This window comes from Salmo salar, chromosome 14, assembly GCF_965601325.2.
Source record: "Salmo salar chromosome 14, fSalSal1, whole genome shotgun sequence".
Taxonomy (NCBI): domain Eukaryota; kingdom Metazoa; phylum Chordata; class Actinopteri; order Salmoniformes; family Salmonidae; genus Salmo; species Salmo salar.
In genome coordinates, this window is record NC_138304.1 from 70026641 (window position 1) to 70046808 (window position 20168).

Sequence of the window (20168 nt, forward strand, 5' to 3'; positions counted from 1 at the left end):
ACATACACTTAGGTTGGAGTCATTAAAACTTGTTTTTCAACCACGCCACAAATGTCTTGTTAACAAACTAGTTTTGGCAAGTCTATTAGGACATCTACTTTGTGCATGACAAGTCATTTTTCCAACAATTGTTTACAGACAGACTATTTCACTGTATCACAATTCCAGTGGGTCAGAAGTTTACATACACTAAGTTGACTGTGCCTTTAAACAGTTTGAAAAATTCCTGAAAATGATGTCATGGCTTTAGAAGCTTCTGATAGGCTTATTGACATAATTTCAGTCAATTGGAGGTGTACCTGTGGATGTATTTCAAGGCCTACCTTCAAACTCAGTGCTTCTTTGCTTGACATCATGGGAAAATCAAAAGAAATCAGCCAAGACCTCAGAAAAAAAATGATAGACCTCCACAAGTCTGGTTCATTCTTGGGAGCAATTTCCAAATGCCTGAAGGTACCACGTTCATCTGTACAAACAGTAGTATGCAAGTATAAACACCATGGGACCACGCAGCAGTCACCCCGCTCAGGAAGGAGACGTGTTCTGTCTCCTAAAGATGAACGTATTTTGGTGCGAAAAGTGCAAATCAATCCCAGAACAACAGCAAAAGACCTTGTGAAGATTCTGGAGGAAACGGGTACAAAACTATCTATATCCACAGTAAAACGAGTCCTATATCGACATAACCTGAAAAGCCACACAGCAAAGAAGAAGCCACTGCTCCAAAACCAACATAAAAAAGCCAGACTACAGTTTGCAACTGCACATGGGGGACAAAGATCGTACTTTTTGGACAAATGTCCTCTGGTCTGATGAAACAAAAATAGAACTGTTTGGTCATGATGACCATGTTTGGAGGAAAAAGGGGGAGGCTTGCAAGCCGAAGAACACCATCCCAACTGTGAAGCACGGGGGTGGCAGCATCATGTTGTGGGGGTGCTTTGCTGCAGGAGGGACTGCTTCAGGAGGGACGGGTACATCATGAGGAAGAAAAATTATGTGGATATATTGAAGCAACATCAAGACATCAGTCAGGAAGTAAATTTTTTTTAAATTGTATTATTATTATTATTATTATTATTTTACCCCCTTTTTTCTCCGCAATTTCATGGTATCCAATTGGTACTAGTTACAGTCTTGTCTCATCGCTGCAACTCTCGTATGGACTCGGGAGAGGAGAAGGTCAAGAGCCATGCGTCCTCCGAAACACAACCCAACCTAGTCGCACTGCTTCTTGACATAATGCCCATCCAACCTGGAAGCCAGCCGCACCAATGTGTCAGAGGAAACACCGTACACCTAGCGACCTGGTCAGCGTGCACTGCACCCGGCCCGCCACAGGAGTTGCTAGTGCACGATGAGACAAGGACATCCCTGCCGGCTAAACCCTCCCTAACCCGGACAACACTGGGCCAATTGTGCGTCGCGCCCCATGGACCTCCCGGTCGCGGCCGGCTGCGACAGAGCCTGGGCTCGAACCCAGAATCTCTGGTGGCACAGCTAGCACTGTGATGCAGTGCCTTAGACCACTGCACCACCCGGGAGGCCCTTATCAGTCAGGAAGTTAAAGCTTGGTCGGAAATGGGTCTTCCAAATGGATAATGACCACAAGCATACTTCCAAAGTTGTGGCAAAATGGCTGAAGGACAGCAAAGTCAAGGTATTGGAGTGGCCATCACAAAGCCCTGACCTCAATCCTACAGAAAATTTGTGCGAAGAACTGAAAAAGCGTGTGCGAGCAAGGAGGCCTACAAACCTGACTCAGTTACACCAGCTCTGTCAGGAGGAATGGGCCAAAATTCACCCAACTTATTGTGGGAAGCTTGTGGAAGGCTACCCGAAACATTTGACCCAAGTTAAACAATTTAAAGGCAATGCTACCAAATACTAATTGAGTGTATGTAAACTTCTGACCCACTGGGAATGTGATGAAAGAATTAAAAGCGGAAATAAATAATTCTCTCTACTATTATTCTGACATTTCACATTCTTAAAATAAAGTGGTGATCCTAACTGACCTAAGACAGGGAATTTTTACTAGGATTAAATGTCAGGAATTGTGAAAAACTGAGTTTAAATGTATTTGGCTAAGGTGTATGTAAACTTTGACTTCAACCGTATATATACACATACATATAGGCACATATATACAGTTGAAGTCAGAGGTTTACATACACCTTAGCCAAATACATCGACCCAGAGCATCCCAAACATGCTCAATGAGTGACACATCTGGTGAGTATGCAGGCCATGGAAGAACTGGGACATTTTCAGCTTCTAATAATTGTGTACAGATCTTTGCGACATGGGGCCGTGCATTATCATGCTGATGAGGTGATGACGGCGGATGAATGGCCAACAATGGGCCTCAGGATCTCGTCATGTTATCTCTGTGCCATCTATAAAATGCAATTGTGTTTCTTGTCCGCAGCTTATACCTGCCCATACCATAACCCCACTGCCACCACGGGGCACTCTGTTCACAATGTTGACATCAGCAAACCGCTCGCCTACACACCGCCATATACGCTGTCAGCAATTTGCCCGGTACAGTTGAAACCGGGATTCCTCCGTGAAGAGCACACTTCTCCAGCGTGCCAATGGCATCGAAGTTGGGCATTTGCCCACTGAAGTAGGTTACGACACAGAACTGCAGTTAAGTCAAGACTCTGGTGAGGATGACAAGCTCAGCTTCCCTGAGACAGTGAGTTTTTGCAGAAATTCTCCGGTTGTGCAAACACACAGTTTCATCAGCAATAAAGGTGGCTGGTCTCAGACAATCCCCAGCGTGGTTACACATGGTCTGCGGTTGTGAGGCCGGTTGAACGTACTGCCAAATTCTCTAAAACAACGGTGGCGGTTTATGGTAGAGAAATGAACATTCAATCATCTAGCAACAGCTCTGGTGGACATTCCTGCAGTCAGCATGCCAAAATGCACACTCCCTCAAAACTTGAGACATCTGTGGCATCGTGTTGTGTGACAAAACTGCACATTTTAGAGTGGCCTTTTATTGTCCCCAGCACAAGTTGCACCTGTGTAATGATTATGCTGTTTAATCTGCTTCTTGATATGCCACACCTGTCAGGTGGATGGATTATCGTGGCAGATGAGAAATGCTCACTAACAGGGATGTAAACAAATTTGTGCACAAAATTTTAGAAAAATTATATTTTTGTGCGTATGGAACATTTCTGGGATCATTTATTTCAGCTCATGAAACATGGGGCCAACACTTTACATGATGTGTTTATATTTTTGTTCATTGTACATAGCCAAGATATCGTTACTCATGGCATATTTATTCCTCATGTTACTATTTTTCAATTATTTCTCAAATGTTTCTCTCTGCATTGTTGGGAAGGGCTGTAAGCACTTCCCTGTTAGTCCACACCTGTTGTTTATGAAGCATGTGACAAATAACATTTGGTTTGATTAAATTGATCTTCAACTGCAACTGTAAAACGACTGCTCTATCCTTCCATCTTCTCTTTTTCATTTCCTCCTCTTCAGCCCCCATTCTGTCCATCAGCACAGGGTTATCCCCCTCTACCTCTATCCCTCGTTCTGCATCACTTCCGCACCCTCTCTCTCACTCCCTCCCTCCCTTTCTCCCCCTGGGCTCACGCCATTCTGCTGAATCATGCAGAATGAAGTGGCTGTGTAGTCATGCGGCGTGTCTCCGTGGCAACCTTCTTGCCGGTGTCACCTTGTGAGGTAATATCATCGTCGCTCAGTTTTGCCCACAGCACATCCTAGTGGCCGGGCATGGGAAGTGCAGCTGATTGTAAACCTAACAATAAAGGTTGGTTCCTGAGCTGTCAAAATACTGGCATTGACAAAATGGCGCTCTCATTTCTGTCTTTTTCTACCTTCTATAGAGAAGTTTGACTTCTAATAAGGAGAACATTTAGTTGAAGATCTATGATTTGTGGATACAGGAAGGGTAGCTTTGGGTTTGCTTGACTGATTAGTGTCCAAACATTCACGCCTGGGCTCCTGAGGCCAGCTGTATATGTGTGTGTCCCTCTATGGTGCTAGTGCTTTGGGGACCTGGCCTGACCTACTGCAATGCCCTGTCTGGTGGGTGTTTTTCACAACAACACAAGGACATGTCAAGGTAAACTATGTGACACACGTATTCATCATTTAAACACTGCTACGAGTGTCTTCAAAATGAACGCGTGTGCACACACACACGGGCCAAACACCAAACCAGAGCCTTATGAAGCTTCCCTAGAGCCGTCTCTGCAACGAGCAGGTCGGCACAGCATCTACAGACAAAGTAACAAGTAAACTCCCACACCGGCAAGATAGACTAAAGACTCCTAAATCTAGTCTGCTCCTGGCACAGAACTATCTCGCTGCGCCCAAACACACACACCCAATATTACAGTAGAGGACGTGGCTGAGAGACCAGTATCCACCATTAGCTCTTAGAGACCGAGGTGGTGACAATCCTAAGTGATTGGAACCAGACTGCAGGCCACAACAGACCAAAGCAGGGAGAACTAGCCTAAATAATAAATGACTGTCTTTAGCCCATACGGACAGAGAGGTCGCCGAAAACAGCTGCATCACTAACAAATGGCACGAGGTGGGAATTATCATGATTTGTACATTACATTTACATTTTAGTCATTTAGCAGACGCTCTTATCCAGAGCGACTTACAGTAGTGAGTGCATACATTTCATTTCATGCATTTTTTTTTTGTACTGGCCCCCCGTGGGAATCGAACCCACAACCCTGGCGTTGCACACACCATGCTGGCGTTGCAAACACCATGCTCTACCAACTGAGCCACAGGGAACTGTAACTGTAGAACTGTAAACTCTATTTGGAAAAAAGTGCTGTTATTAAAAAGTGATTTGGTTGCATAGCAGACTGGCACACCAACCACAGATTACCACAACATAGAAATCGGATGTTTTTAGTGATTCATTTTCATTTAACCTTTATTAAACCAGGTAAAGACCCTTGAAGTTAAAAACCTCTTGTGAGGTGGACCTGGCAAGAGGTCAACAGGAAGTAGCCAGCGTGCCATGTACACAAACGAAGAACACAACACAAAACAACGTACCCGAGCAGGGTGGCAAACCGCAACATAGAACTAGAACACATAGAGCAGCACAGACCTGGAAGTGCAGGATGATGGTCCAGATGAGGCCCAGTGTCAGCTTGGGGTTGCCGTCTGTGATGTCATCGTTCCGGATGTTCACCAGTTTGACCTGGAACATGTAGAACGGGAGGATTTAAAACGCCAGGCCTAGTGGTGAACTAAAGCTTTGACCTGGAACATGTAGAACGGGACGATTTAAAACGCCAGGCCTAGTGGTGAACTAAAGCTTTGACCTGGAACATGTAGAACGGGAGGATTTAAAACGCCAGGCCTAGTGGTGAACTAAAGCTTTGACCTGGAACATGTAGAACGGGAGGATTTAAAACGCCAGGCCTAGTGGTGAACTAAAGCTTTGACCTGGAACATGTAGAACGGGAGGATTTAAACGCCAGGCCTAGTGGTGAACTAAAGCTTTGACCTGGAACATGTAGAACGGGAGGATTTAAAACGCCAGGCCTAGTGGTGAACTAAAGCTTTGACCTGGAACATGTAGAACGGGAGGATTTAAAACGCCAGGCCTAGTGGAGAACTAAAGCTTTGACCTGGAACATGTAGAACGGGAGGATTTAAAACGCCAGGCCTAGTGGTGAACTAAAGCTTTGACCTGGAACATGTAGAACGGGAGGATTTAAAACGCCAGGTCTAGTGGTGAACTAAAGCTTTGACCTGGAACATGTAGAACGGGAGGATTTAAAACGCCAGGCCTAGTGGTGAACTAAAGCTTTGACCTGGAACATGTAGAACGGGAGGATTTAAAACGCCAGGCCTAGTGGTGAACTAAAGCTTTGACCTGGAACATGTAGAACGGGAGGATTTAAACGCCAGGCCTAGTGGTGAACTAAAGCTTTGACCTGGAACATGTAGAACGGGAGGATTTAAAACGCCAGGCCTAGTGGTGAACTAAAGCTTTGACCTGGAACATGTAGAACGGGAGGATTTAAAACGCCAGGCCTAGTGGTGAACTAAAGCTTTGACCTGGAACATGTAGAACGGGAGGATTTAAAACGCCAGGCCTAGTGGTGAACTAAAGCTTTGACCTGGAACATGTAGAACGGGAGGATTTAAACGCCAGGCCTAGTGGTGAACTAAAGCTTTGACCTGGAACAGAGCTGGGTTACCATGTGCTCCATGTTATTAACCAGTCATCACATGACTTCTTGCTCACCATTGCAAGATTGAATACTAAAAAGGCTATATTTCTTTGTGTGAAAACCCTCCCGATTCCACCCCGCTGAAGCCGCTGAAGGCTACGGAGATGCAGACCCTGTCTAGTAAGAGCAGGTGTCTCTAAGACAGAGGTGCAGCATTGGTCAGTGATGCGTGAGGTGTGACTGTGGTCATCTGGGAGGCCCAGTCATGCAGAGGTGACACATTGGGACAGGGGACCGAGAGAAAGGTCTTCTCAATGATTTTATTTATGGATGTGCTATGTATGGGGTTTAAAAAAAATTGGCAAAATAGACCAAACTAAATAAACAAAGAAAAATCTATTTCCAACAGCAGACGTCAGTGTGGCTTTCGTTCGGCTCAATGTGTATTGCTGAGAGCATGAGTACCTGCTGAAATATTGAGTGGGTTTGAAAGAGGCAGTTGTGTGTGTGTGTGTGTGTGTGTGTGTGTGTCAGTTGTACCTGTCTCTGTTTGAGGAAGTCCAGGGCGATCTGGACATTCTGGAGCCGGTGGAATCGCATGCGACCCTTTTCTCTGGGCTGAAGGGGGGGGGGGCACAAAAGAGAGATGAGTGTATGAAGAAAAAAACCTTGAGATCTCACAATGCTGACCAGTGAGAGAGAGATATAAGCCGTGAGAAGTGTCGTTCCCAATTCAAAGTGCAGTGAGGGGAAAACTACGCCAGGGCCGCTGTAATGGCACGGCATTATCCTAGAGGGCGCTGTCTTCAACTGTTGTCAAAGACATGCCAACAAGCATCCTCACAGCAGAGCAGGAAACAACCCAGGAAAAACATTCTGCAAACCAGAAAAGGTACATCTGCAAACCATGCTGGTTTAGGCAGCCTAATACTTTTCCCAAACACACACTTTCCCCTGCCGTACTCTCAAACACACAGTCCTTGGATGGCTGACTCACGCATTCACTCAGTCAATCACTGACAGTCTGACAGAGAACACACACACACACACACACACACACACACACAGAGAGAGAGAAAAGAAAACACACACAGCAAAGCTGCTAGAATTGCAAGATGCAGGAGTGTGTGTCACAGTGTGCTGGGTGTGGACATCACTGCAGTCAGCAGTACTGAAGCAGGGTTACGAGGAGCACTCAGGCCAAACAGAGAACCCCATTCAGAGGACGAGAGGTGAGAGGAAGGTTAGGGGGAGAAGAGGCCACAGTTACACAGCCCCAGCCAAGATGCTGACAAATAAAAAGATTAAAAAGCCTATTTAACCTTTGAAGGAATGTCTAAGGAGGTTTTGTCTGGTTACCATTTTGTACTGCTTGTAGTGGTGATGATGTGTGTGCAATGTTCGTACATGTGTCAAGCAGCTGTCCGCGAACTTTGAGAACGTGTGTGTTTGAATGGGAAAACGCTGAGACGACACCGTGCGAAACACGAACGTGTGAAAATGCTTGTGTGAGACATGAGATACGTCGGCGGGGAAATGTGTGTCTTGGGATAGAACTTCACTGCACTGCACGCGCATGCAGTCTTAAAAGCACTGTCTATGGGGTGAGGATCCGGGTGAGGGTTGGGGGGGGGGGGGGGTCAAACGTACTCCCTGAGCTCCATCCTCCACCTCCTCCCCCCCGAGCAAGATGAGCGGGGGAGCCCGGGAGATACACACCCTCCTCAGCGAGGACACGCCCTTGAGCTGCTGCCGTCCGGAGGGGAAGGGGGGGGGATGAGGAGAGTGAGAGAAGAGTGGATGGAGGATGAAAGAATTGTATGGAGGGATGAAGATGTGGTGATTGTCCAAAAGAGAGAGATCAAAGAGAAAGAGAACGTGAGAAAGAGGTAGAGCAGGAGGAAATGAAAAATGCAGCTGAGGCAATAATCAAGAAGTAAAGTGCTAAGAGGCCAGCTTTCTAAAAAGTCTGTCTGTCTGTCTGTCTGTCTGTCTGTCTGTCTGTCTGTCTGTGAATGCGTCACACAGACAGTAAAAGGAGAATCGGCGACTAGACCAGGGGTGGGCAACTCCTGTCCTCGGGGGCCTGATTGGTGATTGGTGACACTTATTTTCCATCCCTAACAAACACAGCTGATTAATCAAACTGTATTCTGAACTGAAGATCATGATTACCGTAATTTCCGGACTATTAAGCGCACCTGAATATAAGCCGCACCCACTGAATTTAAAAAATATATATTATTTTGAACATAAATAAGCCGCACATGTCAATAAGCCGCAGGTGCCTAACGGTACATTGAAACAAATGAACTTTACACAGGCTTTAACGAAACACGGCTTGTAACAAAAATAAATAGGCTTTAACGAAACACGGCTTGTAACAAAAAATAAAACATTAGCAGTAAGCTTTAGTTGTCTTTTTGCACTGAGTCAATTCCTCACGCTGCTGTTTCCAACGTCTTATCATCGACTCATTAACCTGTTGGGGCTAGGGGGCAGTATTTTCACGGCTGGATAAAAAAACGTACCCGATTTAATCTGGTTACTAATCCTACCCAGTAACTAGAATATTATATATGGATAGAAAACACCCTAAAGTTTCTAAAACTGTTTGAATGGTGTCTGTGAGTATAACAGAACTCATTTGGCAGGCAAAACCCTGAGACATTTTCTGACAGGAAGTGGATACCTGATGTGTTGAATTACCTTTAAGCCTATGCCATTGAAACACACAGGGGTTGATTAATGTTTTGGCACTTCCTATTGCTTCCACTAGATGTCACCAGCCTTTACAAAGTGTTTTGAGTCTTTTACTGTGAGATCTGACCGAACAAGAGCCATGGAACGGTGATGGCCGATTAGACTCTGGCGTGCGAGGTCATGTTGGGTACCCTCGTTCCAATACCTTATAAAAGAGAATGCATTCGTCCACCTTGAATATTATTCATGTTCTGGTTAAAAAAGGCACTAATGATTTATGCTATACAACGTTTGACATGTTTGAACGAACGTAAATATATTTTTCCCCCTCGTTCATGACGAGAAGTCCGGCTGGCTTAGATCATGTGCTAACAACACGGAGCTTTTTGGGCATAAATGATGAGCTTTTTTGAACAAAACTACATTCGTTATGGACCTGGGATTCCTGGAAGTGACATCTGATGAAGAGAATCAAAGGTAATGGATTATTTACATGGTATTTTCGATTTTAGATCTCTCCAACATGGCCGTTTGTCTGTATAGCAAAGCGTATTTTTCTGGGCGCAGTGCTCAGATTATTGCAAAGTGTGATTTCCCAGTAAGGTTATTTTTAAATCTGGCAAGTTGATTGCGTTCAAGAGGTGTAAATCTATAATTCTTTAAATGACAATATAATATTTTACCAATGTTTTCTAATTTTAATTATTTAATTTGTGGTGCTGACTTGACTGCCGGTTATTGGAGGGAAACGATTTCCTGAACATCAACGCCATAGTAAACCGCTGTTTTTGGATATAAATATGAACTTGATAGAACTAAAAATGCATTTATTGTCTAACATAATGTCCTAGGAGTGTCATCTGATGGAGATTGTTAAAGGTTAGTGCATCATTTTAGCTGGTTTTATGGTTTTGGTGACGCCTGTCTTTGAATTGACAAAACATTACACACAGCTATTGTCAATGTACTCTCCTAACATAATCTAACTTTATGCTTTCGCCGTAAAACCTTTTTGAAATCGGACAACGTGGTTAGATTAAGGAGATGTTTATCTTTCAAAGGGTGTAAGATAGTTGTATGTTTGAAAAATTTGAATTTTGACATTTATTTGGTTTCAAATTTGCCGCTCTTGAAATGCACCTGCTGTTGATAGGGTGCACCACGGGTGGCACGCTAGCGTCCCACATAGCCCCAGGAAGTTAAGACCAAGCTGCCGTGCAGCAGCTCTATTTCCTTTTCCAACAGCCAGATCAATCGCCTTCAACTTGAAAGCTGCATCATATGCATTTCTCCGTGTCTTTGCCATGATGAGGGTGACAAAATGACTACCGTAATCAGAATGATGGGAAGTTTGAGAGCACTCGATTTAATCTAAACAGTAAACCAAAAAGTTGTTTGACCGTAACCCGTTCGGCAATTTCATTGGTCTAATGAAAGCTTCATGCCGCCAAAAAACTGAGCATGTCACAGAATGTGTTTTTTGGAAGAAAAAAAATTGAAAGCGGGAAAAATCCATATATTAGCCGCGTCATTGTTTAAGCCGCGAGGTTCAAAGCTGGGAAAAAAGTTGCGGCTTATAGTCCGGAATTTACGGTAGGTGATTATTGGAGTCAGGTGTGTTAGCTGGGGCAAAACTGTGACATCAATCAGGCCCTGGAGGACTGGAACTGCCCTCTACCCCTGGTCCAGGTGGACCTGTCAGCAGTCTCATGTTAGTCCACCCGTCTGTCAGTTACAATGAGTCATCAAGTGCTCCTAGAAAGTCTCTGGCTGCATCTGAAAATGGCACCCTCTCCCCTACATAGTGCACTACTTTTGACCAGGCCCCCATTGGCCTCTAGTCAAAAGTAGTGCACTATAAGGAATAAAGGGTTTAGATAGGGACACATGTATTTCCCTCACTGTAATATTGACATTAGAGAACGATGTGCTAATGAACCAGAGCTCACTTAAAGAGGTCTTTCTCAATGTGAGGGAGGGTGTGTCTCAGGGTCATGCCCCGGTACACAACATAACGGGCATGACAGTGTGTGTGATGGTCGTCGAGGTGTGAAGGTTGGTGACCGGGTGTGTCTTGGTGACTTTGTTTGTGTGTATGTGTCTTACCAGGGTGACTCCAGAGAGGACCTCCAGGAGGGAGATCAAGTTGTGTCCATCTCTCAGGTCCTCGTACAGGTCTGTGATGTGCTTCCTCACCTGATGGGGAGAGGGAGAGAGAGATTAAACAATTCAGAGGTTGAATGCCTGCTTTTCCCAGATGACCTATGCCTGCTGTCACTCACAGCACATGGCCTACAGCAGAGCCTGGACCTGCTAGAGCAGTACTGCCAGACCTGGGCCCTGGCAGTAAACCCCCACAGCACATGGCCTACAGCAGAGCCTGGACCTGCTAGAGCAGTACTGCCAGACCTGGGCCCTGGCAGTAAACCCCAAAAAGACTAAAATAATGATTTTCCAGAGAAGATCCAGATCTCAGGGAATTAGACCAAAGTTCTCAATTGGTACAAAATATATAGAGTACTGTACACACTACAATTACTTAGGTTTAAAAATAAGCTCAACTGGACACCTTAATGAGGCAGTGAATGAACTGAGAGAGAAAGCACGCAGGGCATCCTACACCATTGAAAAGCAAATTCAAATTGAAATACATATTAAAATTTGGCTAAAACTAATTGAATGCGTCATTGAACCGATTGCACTTTATGGCAGCGAGGTGTGGGGTTCACTTGCAAAACAAGATTTCATCAAATGGGACAAACACCCCATTGAAACCCTGCATGCAGAGTTCTGTAAGATTCTCCTAAATGTCCAGAGGAAAACTACAAACAACAGAATTAGGCCAATATCCACTAATAATAAAAACTCAGAAAAGAGTAATTCAGTTTTGGAAACATCTAAATGCTACCAAGCCCTGCAATGCCAAGAGCTGAGCAAAGAAAAGAGTCCCCTTATCCAGCTGGTCCTGGGGCTGAGTTCACAAACCTGTTCTACTAACATACTGGTCTCAGGACCCTCATCCAGCTGGTCCTGGGGCTGAGTTTACAAACCTGTTCTACTAACATACTGAAGCCTCAGTACCCTCATCCAGCTGGTCCTGGGGCTGAGTTCACAAACCTGTTCTACTAACATACTGAATGAAGCCTCAGGACCCTCATCCAGCTGGTCCTGGGGCTGAGTTCACAAACCTGTTCTACTAACATACTGAATGAAGCCTCAGGACCCTCATCCAGCTGGTCCTGGGGCTGAGTTCACAAACCTGTTCTACTAACATACTGAAGCCTCAGGACCCTCATCCAGCTGGTCCTGGGGCTGAGTTTACAAACCTGTTCTACTAACATACTGAAGCCTCAGTACCCTCATCCAGCTGGTCCTTGGGCTGAGTTCACAAACCTGTTCTACTAACACACTGAAGCCTCAGGACCCTCATCCAGCTGGTCCTGGGGCTGAGTTCACAAACCTGTTCTAACATACTGAAGCCTCAGGACCCTCATCCAGCTGGTCCTGGGGCTGAGTTCACAGACCTGTTCTACTAACACACTGAAGCCTCAGGACCAGAACATCCAATCAATCAGAATAAACCAAATTACAACACAGTCAAAACAAAACTACATTGCTTATTGGGAAAACAAGCACAGAGCAAAATGCAGTGCTATCTGGCCCTAAATCGACAGTACACCGTGGCTAACTATTTGACCATGGTTACTGATCAAAACCTTAGAAAAGCCTTGACAAAGTACAGGCTCAGTGAGCACAGCCTTGCCATTGAGAAGGGTAGACACAGGAAAGCAAGAGAGAGAGAGCGAGACGGGGAAAGCGAGAGAGAGCGAGACGGGGAAAGCGAGAGAGTACGATTAGTTATTTTTGTATTTAACTTTGTATGATTATTTAGCACTATTATATATTATTATTTGTTATTGTTTAGAATTTTATTACAATGTATATTGTATACGTTGTTGCTTTGGCAATATTGACACAATGTTTTCCATGGAGATGGAGAGAGAGAGATGGAGAGAGAGAGAGAGAGAGAGATGGGGAGAGAGAGAGAGAAAGAGATGGAGAGAGAGAGAGATGGGAGAGAGAGAGAGATGGGAGAGAGAGAGATGAGAGAGAGAGAGAGAGAGATGGGGAGAGAGAGAGATGGGGAGAGAGAGAGATGGGGAGAGAGAGAGATGGGGAGAGAGAGAGAGATGGGAGAGAGAGAGAGAGAGAGAGCTGAGAGAGAGAGAGAGAGAGCGAGATGGGGAAAGAGAGAGAGAGATGGGGAGAGAGAGAGCGAGAGAGATGGGAAGAGAGAGAGCGAGAGAGATGGGAAGAGAGAGAGCGAGAGAGAGATGGGAAGAGAGAGAGAGAGAGAGAGAGGAGGGAGAGAGAGAGAGAGAGAGAGAGAGAGAGAGAGAGGGGAGAGAGAGAGAGAGAGAGATGGAGAGAGAGAGAGAGAGATGGGGAGAGAGAGAGCGAGAGAGATGGGGAGAGAGAGAGATCAAGAATGGTTCACAACTCAAAGGACATCCACCAAACTTGACTCAGTGGGAAGCATTGGAGTCAACATGGGCCAGCATCTCAGTGGAACGCATTCGACACCTTGTAGAGTCCATGACCCGACAAATTGGGGCTGTTCTGAAGGTGGAAGGCAACTCAATATTAGGAATGTGTTCTAAACGTTTTGTACACTCAGTGTATATTGGTGCACTGCACACTGCTTCTTCTGTTGAGATCCACCAAAAGGCACTTGTATCCACTGTCGTCTTCTGTCCTCTTCCTGCAACTAAATGTCTCCATGTGCCACAGCTTCCTGCCTTGTCTGGTAAAGATCTGTGTGTGGGTCTAAAGGCTGGTTTCCCGGACACATATTAAGCCGAGTTCTGAGCTAAAAAGCTTTTGAAATGGAGATTCTCCATATATACTGAACAAAAACATAAAACGCAACAAATTTGAAGTTTTTAGTGAGTTACAGTTCTTAAGGAAATCAGTCAACTGAAATAAATTCAGTAGGCTCCAATCTATGGATTTCACGTGGCTGTGCAGGGTGTAGCCATGGATGTACCTGGGAGGCCATATTCCCGCCCACTTGGGAGCCAGGCCCACCCACTGGGAAGCCAGACCCAGCCAATCAGAATGAGTTTTTGCCCACAAAAGGATTTTCTTACAGACAGAAATACTTCTGTTTCATCAGCTGTCCGGGTGGATGGTCTCAAACCATCCTGCAGGTGAAGAAGCCGGATGTGGAGGTCCTGGGAAGGTGTGGATACACGTGATCTGTGAGGCCGGTTGGACACACTGCCAAATTCACTAAAACGACATGAGGCGGCTTATGGTAGAGAAATGAACATTCAATTCTCTGGCAAAAATTGCACGATCCTTCAAAACTTGAGACATCTGTGGCATTTTATTGTGTGACAAAACTGAACTTTTTAGAGTGAATGGCCTTTTATTGTCCCCAGCATAAGGTGCACCTGTGTAATGATCATGCTGTTTAATCAGCTTATTGATATGCCAGACCTGTCAGGTGGATGGATTATCTTGGCAAAGGAGAAATTCTCATTAACAGGGATGTAAATACAGTTGTGCACCAAATTTGAGATAAATAATATTTTTGTGCGTATGGAACATTCCTGGGATCTTTTATTTCAGCTCATGAAACATGGGACCAACGCTTTACATCAGGGATATTCAACTCTTACCCTACGAGGTCCGGAGCCTGCTGGTTTTCTGTTCTGCCTCATAATTAATTGCACCCACCCGGTGTCATAGTTCTAAATCAGTTCCTGATTAGAAAAAAGTGCTGTGGCACTGGCTTCGAGGTCCAGAGTTGAGTTTGAGGGCAAAACATGTTGCGTTTATATTTTTGTTCAGTATAATATGGGGTTTTTTTGTCCACGACTAGGTTTAAAATCGGTGTCTGGAAAACCAGCCCTAGTTATGTCACTGCATTCCTGGCGAGCTGTCAACACAGGTCCCAACAGTTTGTGGTGAAGGCAGTGTTTATATGGATGTGTGTGTTTGATCTGTACACACACAAACACTCCAAGAGGCAGCCATACACCCGGACCTGACCACATGACGGCACACACACACACACCCACAGCCACCTGTCTGTCAGCTGATATACACATGGGCACAGTCAGGTAGATCGGAGTGATGTCAGTGAATAGCGGGAGCCAAGACAAACACAGGAACAGGTAGACTGACTGGCTCGTGTCGTCACCTGTACTGTCTGTCAGCATGCTGCTGAACAGCCACGAGCTCTGTGGCTGTGTGCTATGTAAACACCTGCGTTAGGGTGGACTGTCAACGGTATTAGGTACTAGACTGATAGGACAGGATTATAAAGGAACCTGGATGATTCATTCTCTTCCATTCCGGACTACAATAGACTAAAGACGTATTGCTTTGGTCTTAGTCTAAGACTGTACAACATGTCCTGCCACGAGTCAATTAACTTACAGTGCATTCGGAAAGTATTCAGACCCCTTGACCTTTTCCAAGTGTGTGTGTGAGAGAGAGAGAGAGAGACCCGAAAATGTATTACAAATGAAAAACTGAAATATCACATTTACATAAGTATTCAGACCCTTTACTCAGTACTTTGTTGAAGCACCTTTGGTAGTGATTACAGCCTTGAGTCTTCTTGGGTATGACACTACAAGCTTGGCACACCTGTATTTGGGGAGTTTCTCTCATTCTTCTCTGCAGATCCTCTCAAGCTCTGTCAGGTTGAATGGGCAGCGTCGCTGCACAGCTATTTTCAGGTCTCTCCAGAGATGTTTGATCAGATTCAAGTCCGGGCTCTGGCTGGGCCACACAAGGACATTCAGAGACTTGTCCCGAAGCCACTTCTGAGTTGTCTTGGCTGTGTGCTTAGGGTCGTTGTCCCGTTGGAAGCTGAATCTAAGCCCCAGTCTGAGGTCCTGAGCAGGTTTTCAGCAAGGATCTCTCTGTACTTTGCTCCGTTCATCTTTCCCTCGATCCTGGTTCTTGGTCACCTCCCTGACCAAGGCCATTCTCCCCAGATTTCTCAATTTGGCCAGGCGGCCAGCTTAAGGAAGAGTCTTGGTGGTTCAAAACTTCTTCCATTTAAGAATGATGGAGGCCACTGTGTTCTTGGGGACCTTCAATGCTGCAGACATTTTTGTTACCCTTCCCCAGATCTGTGCCTTGACACAATCCTGTCTCGGAGCTCTGCCCACAATTCCTTCAACCTCGTGGCTTGGTTTTTGCTTTGATATGCACTGTCAACTGTGTGACTTTACATAGAGGGGTGTGTGCCTTTTCAAATCATGTCCAATCAATTGAATTTACCACAGGTGGACTCCAATCAAGTTGTAGAAATATCTCAAGGATGATCAATGGAAACAGGATGCACCTGAACTTAATTTCAGGTCTCACAGCAAAAGGTCTGAATACTTATGTAAATAAGGTATTTCTTTATTTTAAAAAAATATATGTTTTCGCTTTGTCATTATTGGGGTATTGTGTGTAGATTGATGAGTAAATACGAGTTCCTTGAGAATCCCAGTGAATATTAATGTATATCAATACCAAATACAGGTGTCATTAACCCTTTCATTTATTTATCGCTGCAAACCCTACATCTCTCTCTCTCTCTCTCTCTCTCTCTCTCTCTCTCTCTCTCTCTCTCTCTCTCTCTCTCTCTCTCTCTCTCTCTCTCTCTCTCTCTCTCTCTCTCTCTCTCTCTCTCTCTCTCTCTCTCTCTCTCTCTCTCTCTCTCTCTCTCTCTCTCTCTCTCTCTCTCTCTCTCTCTCTCTCTCTCTCGCGCTCTCTCTCTCTCGCGCTCTCTCTCGCTCCTGCTCTCCCTCGCTCTCTCTCTCTCTCGCTCTCTCTCTCTCGCGCTCTCTCTCTCTCTCTCGCGCTCTCTCTCTCTCTCGCGCTCTCTCTCTCTCTCTCTCGCGCTCTCTCTCGCGCTCTCTCTCTCTCGCGCTCTCTCTCTCTCTCTCGCGCTCTCTCTCTCTCTCTCGCGCTCTCTCTCTCTCTCTCTCGCGCTCTCTCTCTCTCTCTCGCGCTCTCTCTCTCTCTCTCGCGCTCTCTCTCTCTCTCGCGCTCTCTCTCTCTCTTCACTTAATGACTTCCCTCCCTCTCTCGCGCTCTCCACCTCTCGTTATTTAATGACTCCCCTCCCCTCCCAGACAGTGAAAGGTCACAGCTCCCTCCAGCTCCAGTAAATAAAACTCTCCTTAATGCCAACTGAACATTGTCTGATGTTACAGACACGGCGCCGGGACAGCGGTGTGTGTCTGTGCCAACGTTGGTGCCCATCCTCAGTCCGTCTGACCGACATTACAGCGTAGATATACGCAGCGCACTAGAGAGTTATGAGGTCAGACGCCCCGTACCACAGTCATGTGGTGGAATGCCCAATCTATGTGATCTATGTCTGCGCTGGTTTCAGTTTAACGTCACGCACATGTACAGTGAAATGCCTTTCTTTCAAACTCAAAACGCAACAATGCAGTAATCAATAACAACGTAATAATACAACAAAAACTAATGAGGAATAAGAATATCACCATAAATAAGCAAATAAGGATACTACAGGGCCAGTTCCAATGTGCAGGGATACTGGAGTGGAGGTAGATGCACTATATATACAAAAGTATGTTGACACTTCGTCAAATGAGTGGATTTGGCTATTTCAGTCACACCCGTTGCTGACAGGTGTATGAAATCGAGCACACACACTGTACTGATGAGCTCAGTGACTTTCAACGTGGCACCGTCATAGGGTGCCACCTTTCCAACAAGTCAGCTTGAAAAATGACCGGGAAGCTCTAGCAGGCCAGACAACTGTTAGTGCTGTTATTGTGAAGTGGAAACGTCTATGAGCAACAGCGGCTCAGTGGTTGTGACCAGTAATGGAAAAAGTACCCAATTGTCCTACTTGAGTAAAAGTAAACGATACCTTAATAGAAAGTACAAGTATAAATCATTTCAAATTCCTTATATTAAGCAAAGCAGAAGGCCACATTATTATTTTTTTTATTTTTTATTTACGGATAGCCAGGGGCATGCTCCAACACTCAGACACCACTTACAGTTGAAGTTGGAAGTTTACATACACTTAGGTTGGAGTCATTAAAACTCATTTTTCAACCACTCCACAAATGTCTTGTTAACAAACTATATTTTTGGAAAGTCAGTTAGGACATCTAATGTGTGCATGACACAAGTCATTGTTCCAACAATTGTTTACAGACAGATTATTTTACTTATAATTCACGATATACAATTCCAGTGGGTCAGAAGTTTACATACACTAAGTTGACTGTGACTTTAAACAGCTTGGAAAATTCCAGAACTTGTCATGGCTTTAAAAGCTTCTGATAGGCTAATTGAAATCATTTGAGTCAATTGGAGGTGTACCTGTGGATGTATTTCAAGGTCTACCTTCAAACTCAGTGCCTCTTTGCTTGACATCATGGGAAAATCAGAAGAAATCAGCCAAGACCTCAGAAAAAAATTGTAGACCTCCACAAGTCTGGTTCATCCTTGGGAGCAATTTCCAAATGCCTGAAAGTACCACGTTCATCTGTACAAACAATAGTACACAAGTATAAACACCATGGGACCACGCAGGCGTCATATGGCTCAGGAAGGCGACGTGTTCTGTTTCCTTGAGATGAACGTACTTTAGTGCGAAAAGTGCAAATCAATCCCAGAACAGCAGCAAAGGATCTTGTGAAGATGCTGGAGGAAAAAGGTACAAAAGTATCTGTATCCACAGTAAAACGAGTCCTATATAGACATAACCTGAAAGGCCGCTCAGCAAGGAAGATGCCACTGCTCCAAAACCAACATAAAAAAGCCAGACTACAGTTTGCATCTGCACATGGGGACAAAGATGGTACTTTTTGGAGAAATGTCCTCTGGTCTGATGAAACAAAAATAGAACTGTTTGGCCATAATGCCCAACGTTATGTTTGGAGGAAAAAGGGGGAGGCTTGCAAGCCGAAGAACACCATCCCAACCGTGAAGCACGGGGGTGGCAGCATCATGTTGTGGGGGTGCTTTGCTGCAGGAGGGACTGGTGCACTTCACAAAATAGATAGCATCATGAGGTAGGAAAATTATGTCGATATATTGAAGCAACGTCTCAAGACATCAGTCAGGAAGTTAAAGCTTGGTCAGAAATGGGTCTTCCAAATGGACAATGACCCCAAGCACACTTCCAAAGTTGTGGCAAAATGGCTTAAGGACAACAAAGTCAAAGTATTGGAGTGGCCATCACAAAGCCCTGACCTCAATCCTATAAAAAAAATGTGTGGGCAGAACAGAAAAGGCGTGTGCGAGCAAGGAGGCCTACAAACCTGACTCAGTTATACCAGCTCTGTCAAGAGGAATGGGCCAAAATTCACCCAACTTATTGTGGGAAGCTTGTGGAAGGCTACCGAAACGTTTGACCCAAGTTAAACAATTTAAAAGGCAGTGTATGTAAACTTCTGACCCACTGGGAATGTAATGAAATAAATAAAAGCTGAAATAAATCACTCCACTATTATTCTGACATTTCACATTCTTAAAATAAAGTGGTGATCCTAACTGACCTAAAACAGGGAATTTTTACGAGGACTAAATGTCAGGAATTTTGAAAAACTGAGTTTAAATGCATTTGGCTAAGGTGTATGTAAACTTCCCACTTCAACTGTACAACCGAAGCATGTCTTTAGTGAGTCCGCCAGATCAGATGCAGTAGGGGTGTGTGAATTAGACCATTTTCCTGTCCTGCTAAGCATTCAAAATGTAATTAGTACTTTTGGGTGTCAGGGAAAATGCATGGAGTAAGAAGTACATAATTTGCTTTAGGAATGTAGTGAAGCAAAAGTAGTCAAAAATATAAATAGAAAACTACTTAAGTAGTACTTTAAAGTATTTTTACACCACTGAAGGTGACGAGGCATCAGGGTATAAGATAAACAGAGTAGCAGCAGCTTGTATGTGAGTGGGTGTATGTGTGTAGTCCGTATAAATGTATGTGCATGTGAGCAGATGGTGTGTGTGTGTGTGTGTGTGTGTGTGTGTGTGTGTGTGTGTGTGTGTGTGTGTGTGTGTGTGTGTGTGTGTAAGTGTGTGTGTGTGTAGGGCCCTGTGAGCATGCATTGAGACAGTGCAAAAATAAAAGGTCAATAAAAATACAAGGTTAACTCCGATAGCTATTTAGTCCGTGTAGCTATTTTGTTAACTATTTATCAGTCTTATTGCTTGGGGATAGAAGCTGTTCAAGAGCCTGCTGGTGCC

General features: G+C 44.8%; 1 protein-coding gene across 1 annotated transcript in view; it reads right to left on the bottom strand.

The window, feature by feature from the left end:
- The window catches only part of LOC106570016 (microtubule-actin cross-linking factor 1), a 280592-nt gene that overhangs the window by 139912 nt on the left and 120512 nt on the right, over positions 1–20168 (bottom strand). The window contains 4 exon segments of the mRNA XM_082961118.1: positions 5138–5230; positions 6753–6830; positions 7863–7961; positions 11022–11111. Of these exon segments, the coding sequence (XP_082817244.1) occupies positions 5138–5230; positions 6753–6830; positions 7863–7961; positions 11022–11111 (360 nt within the window).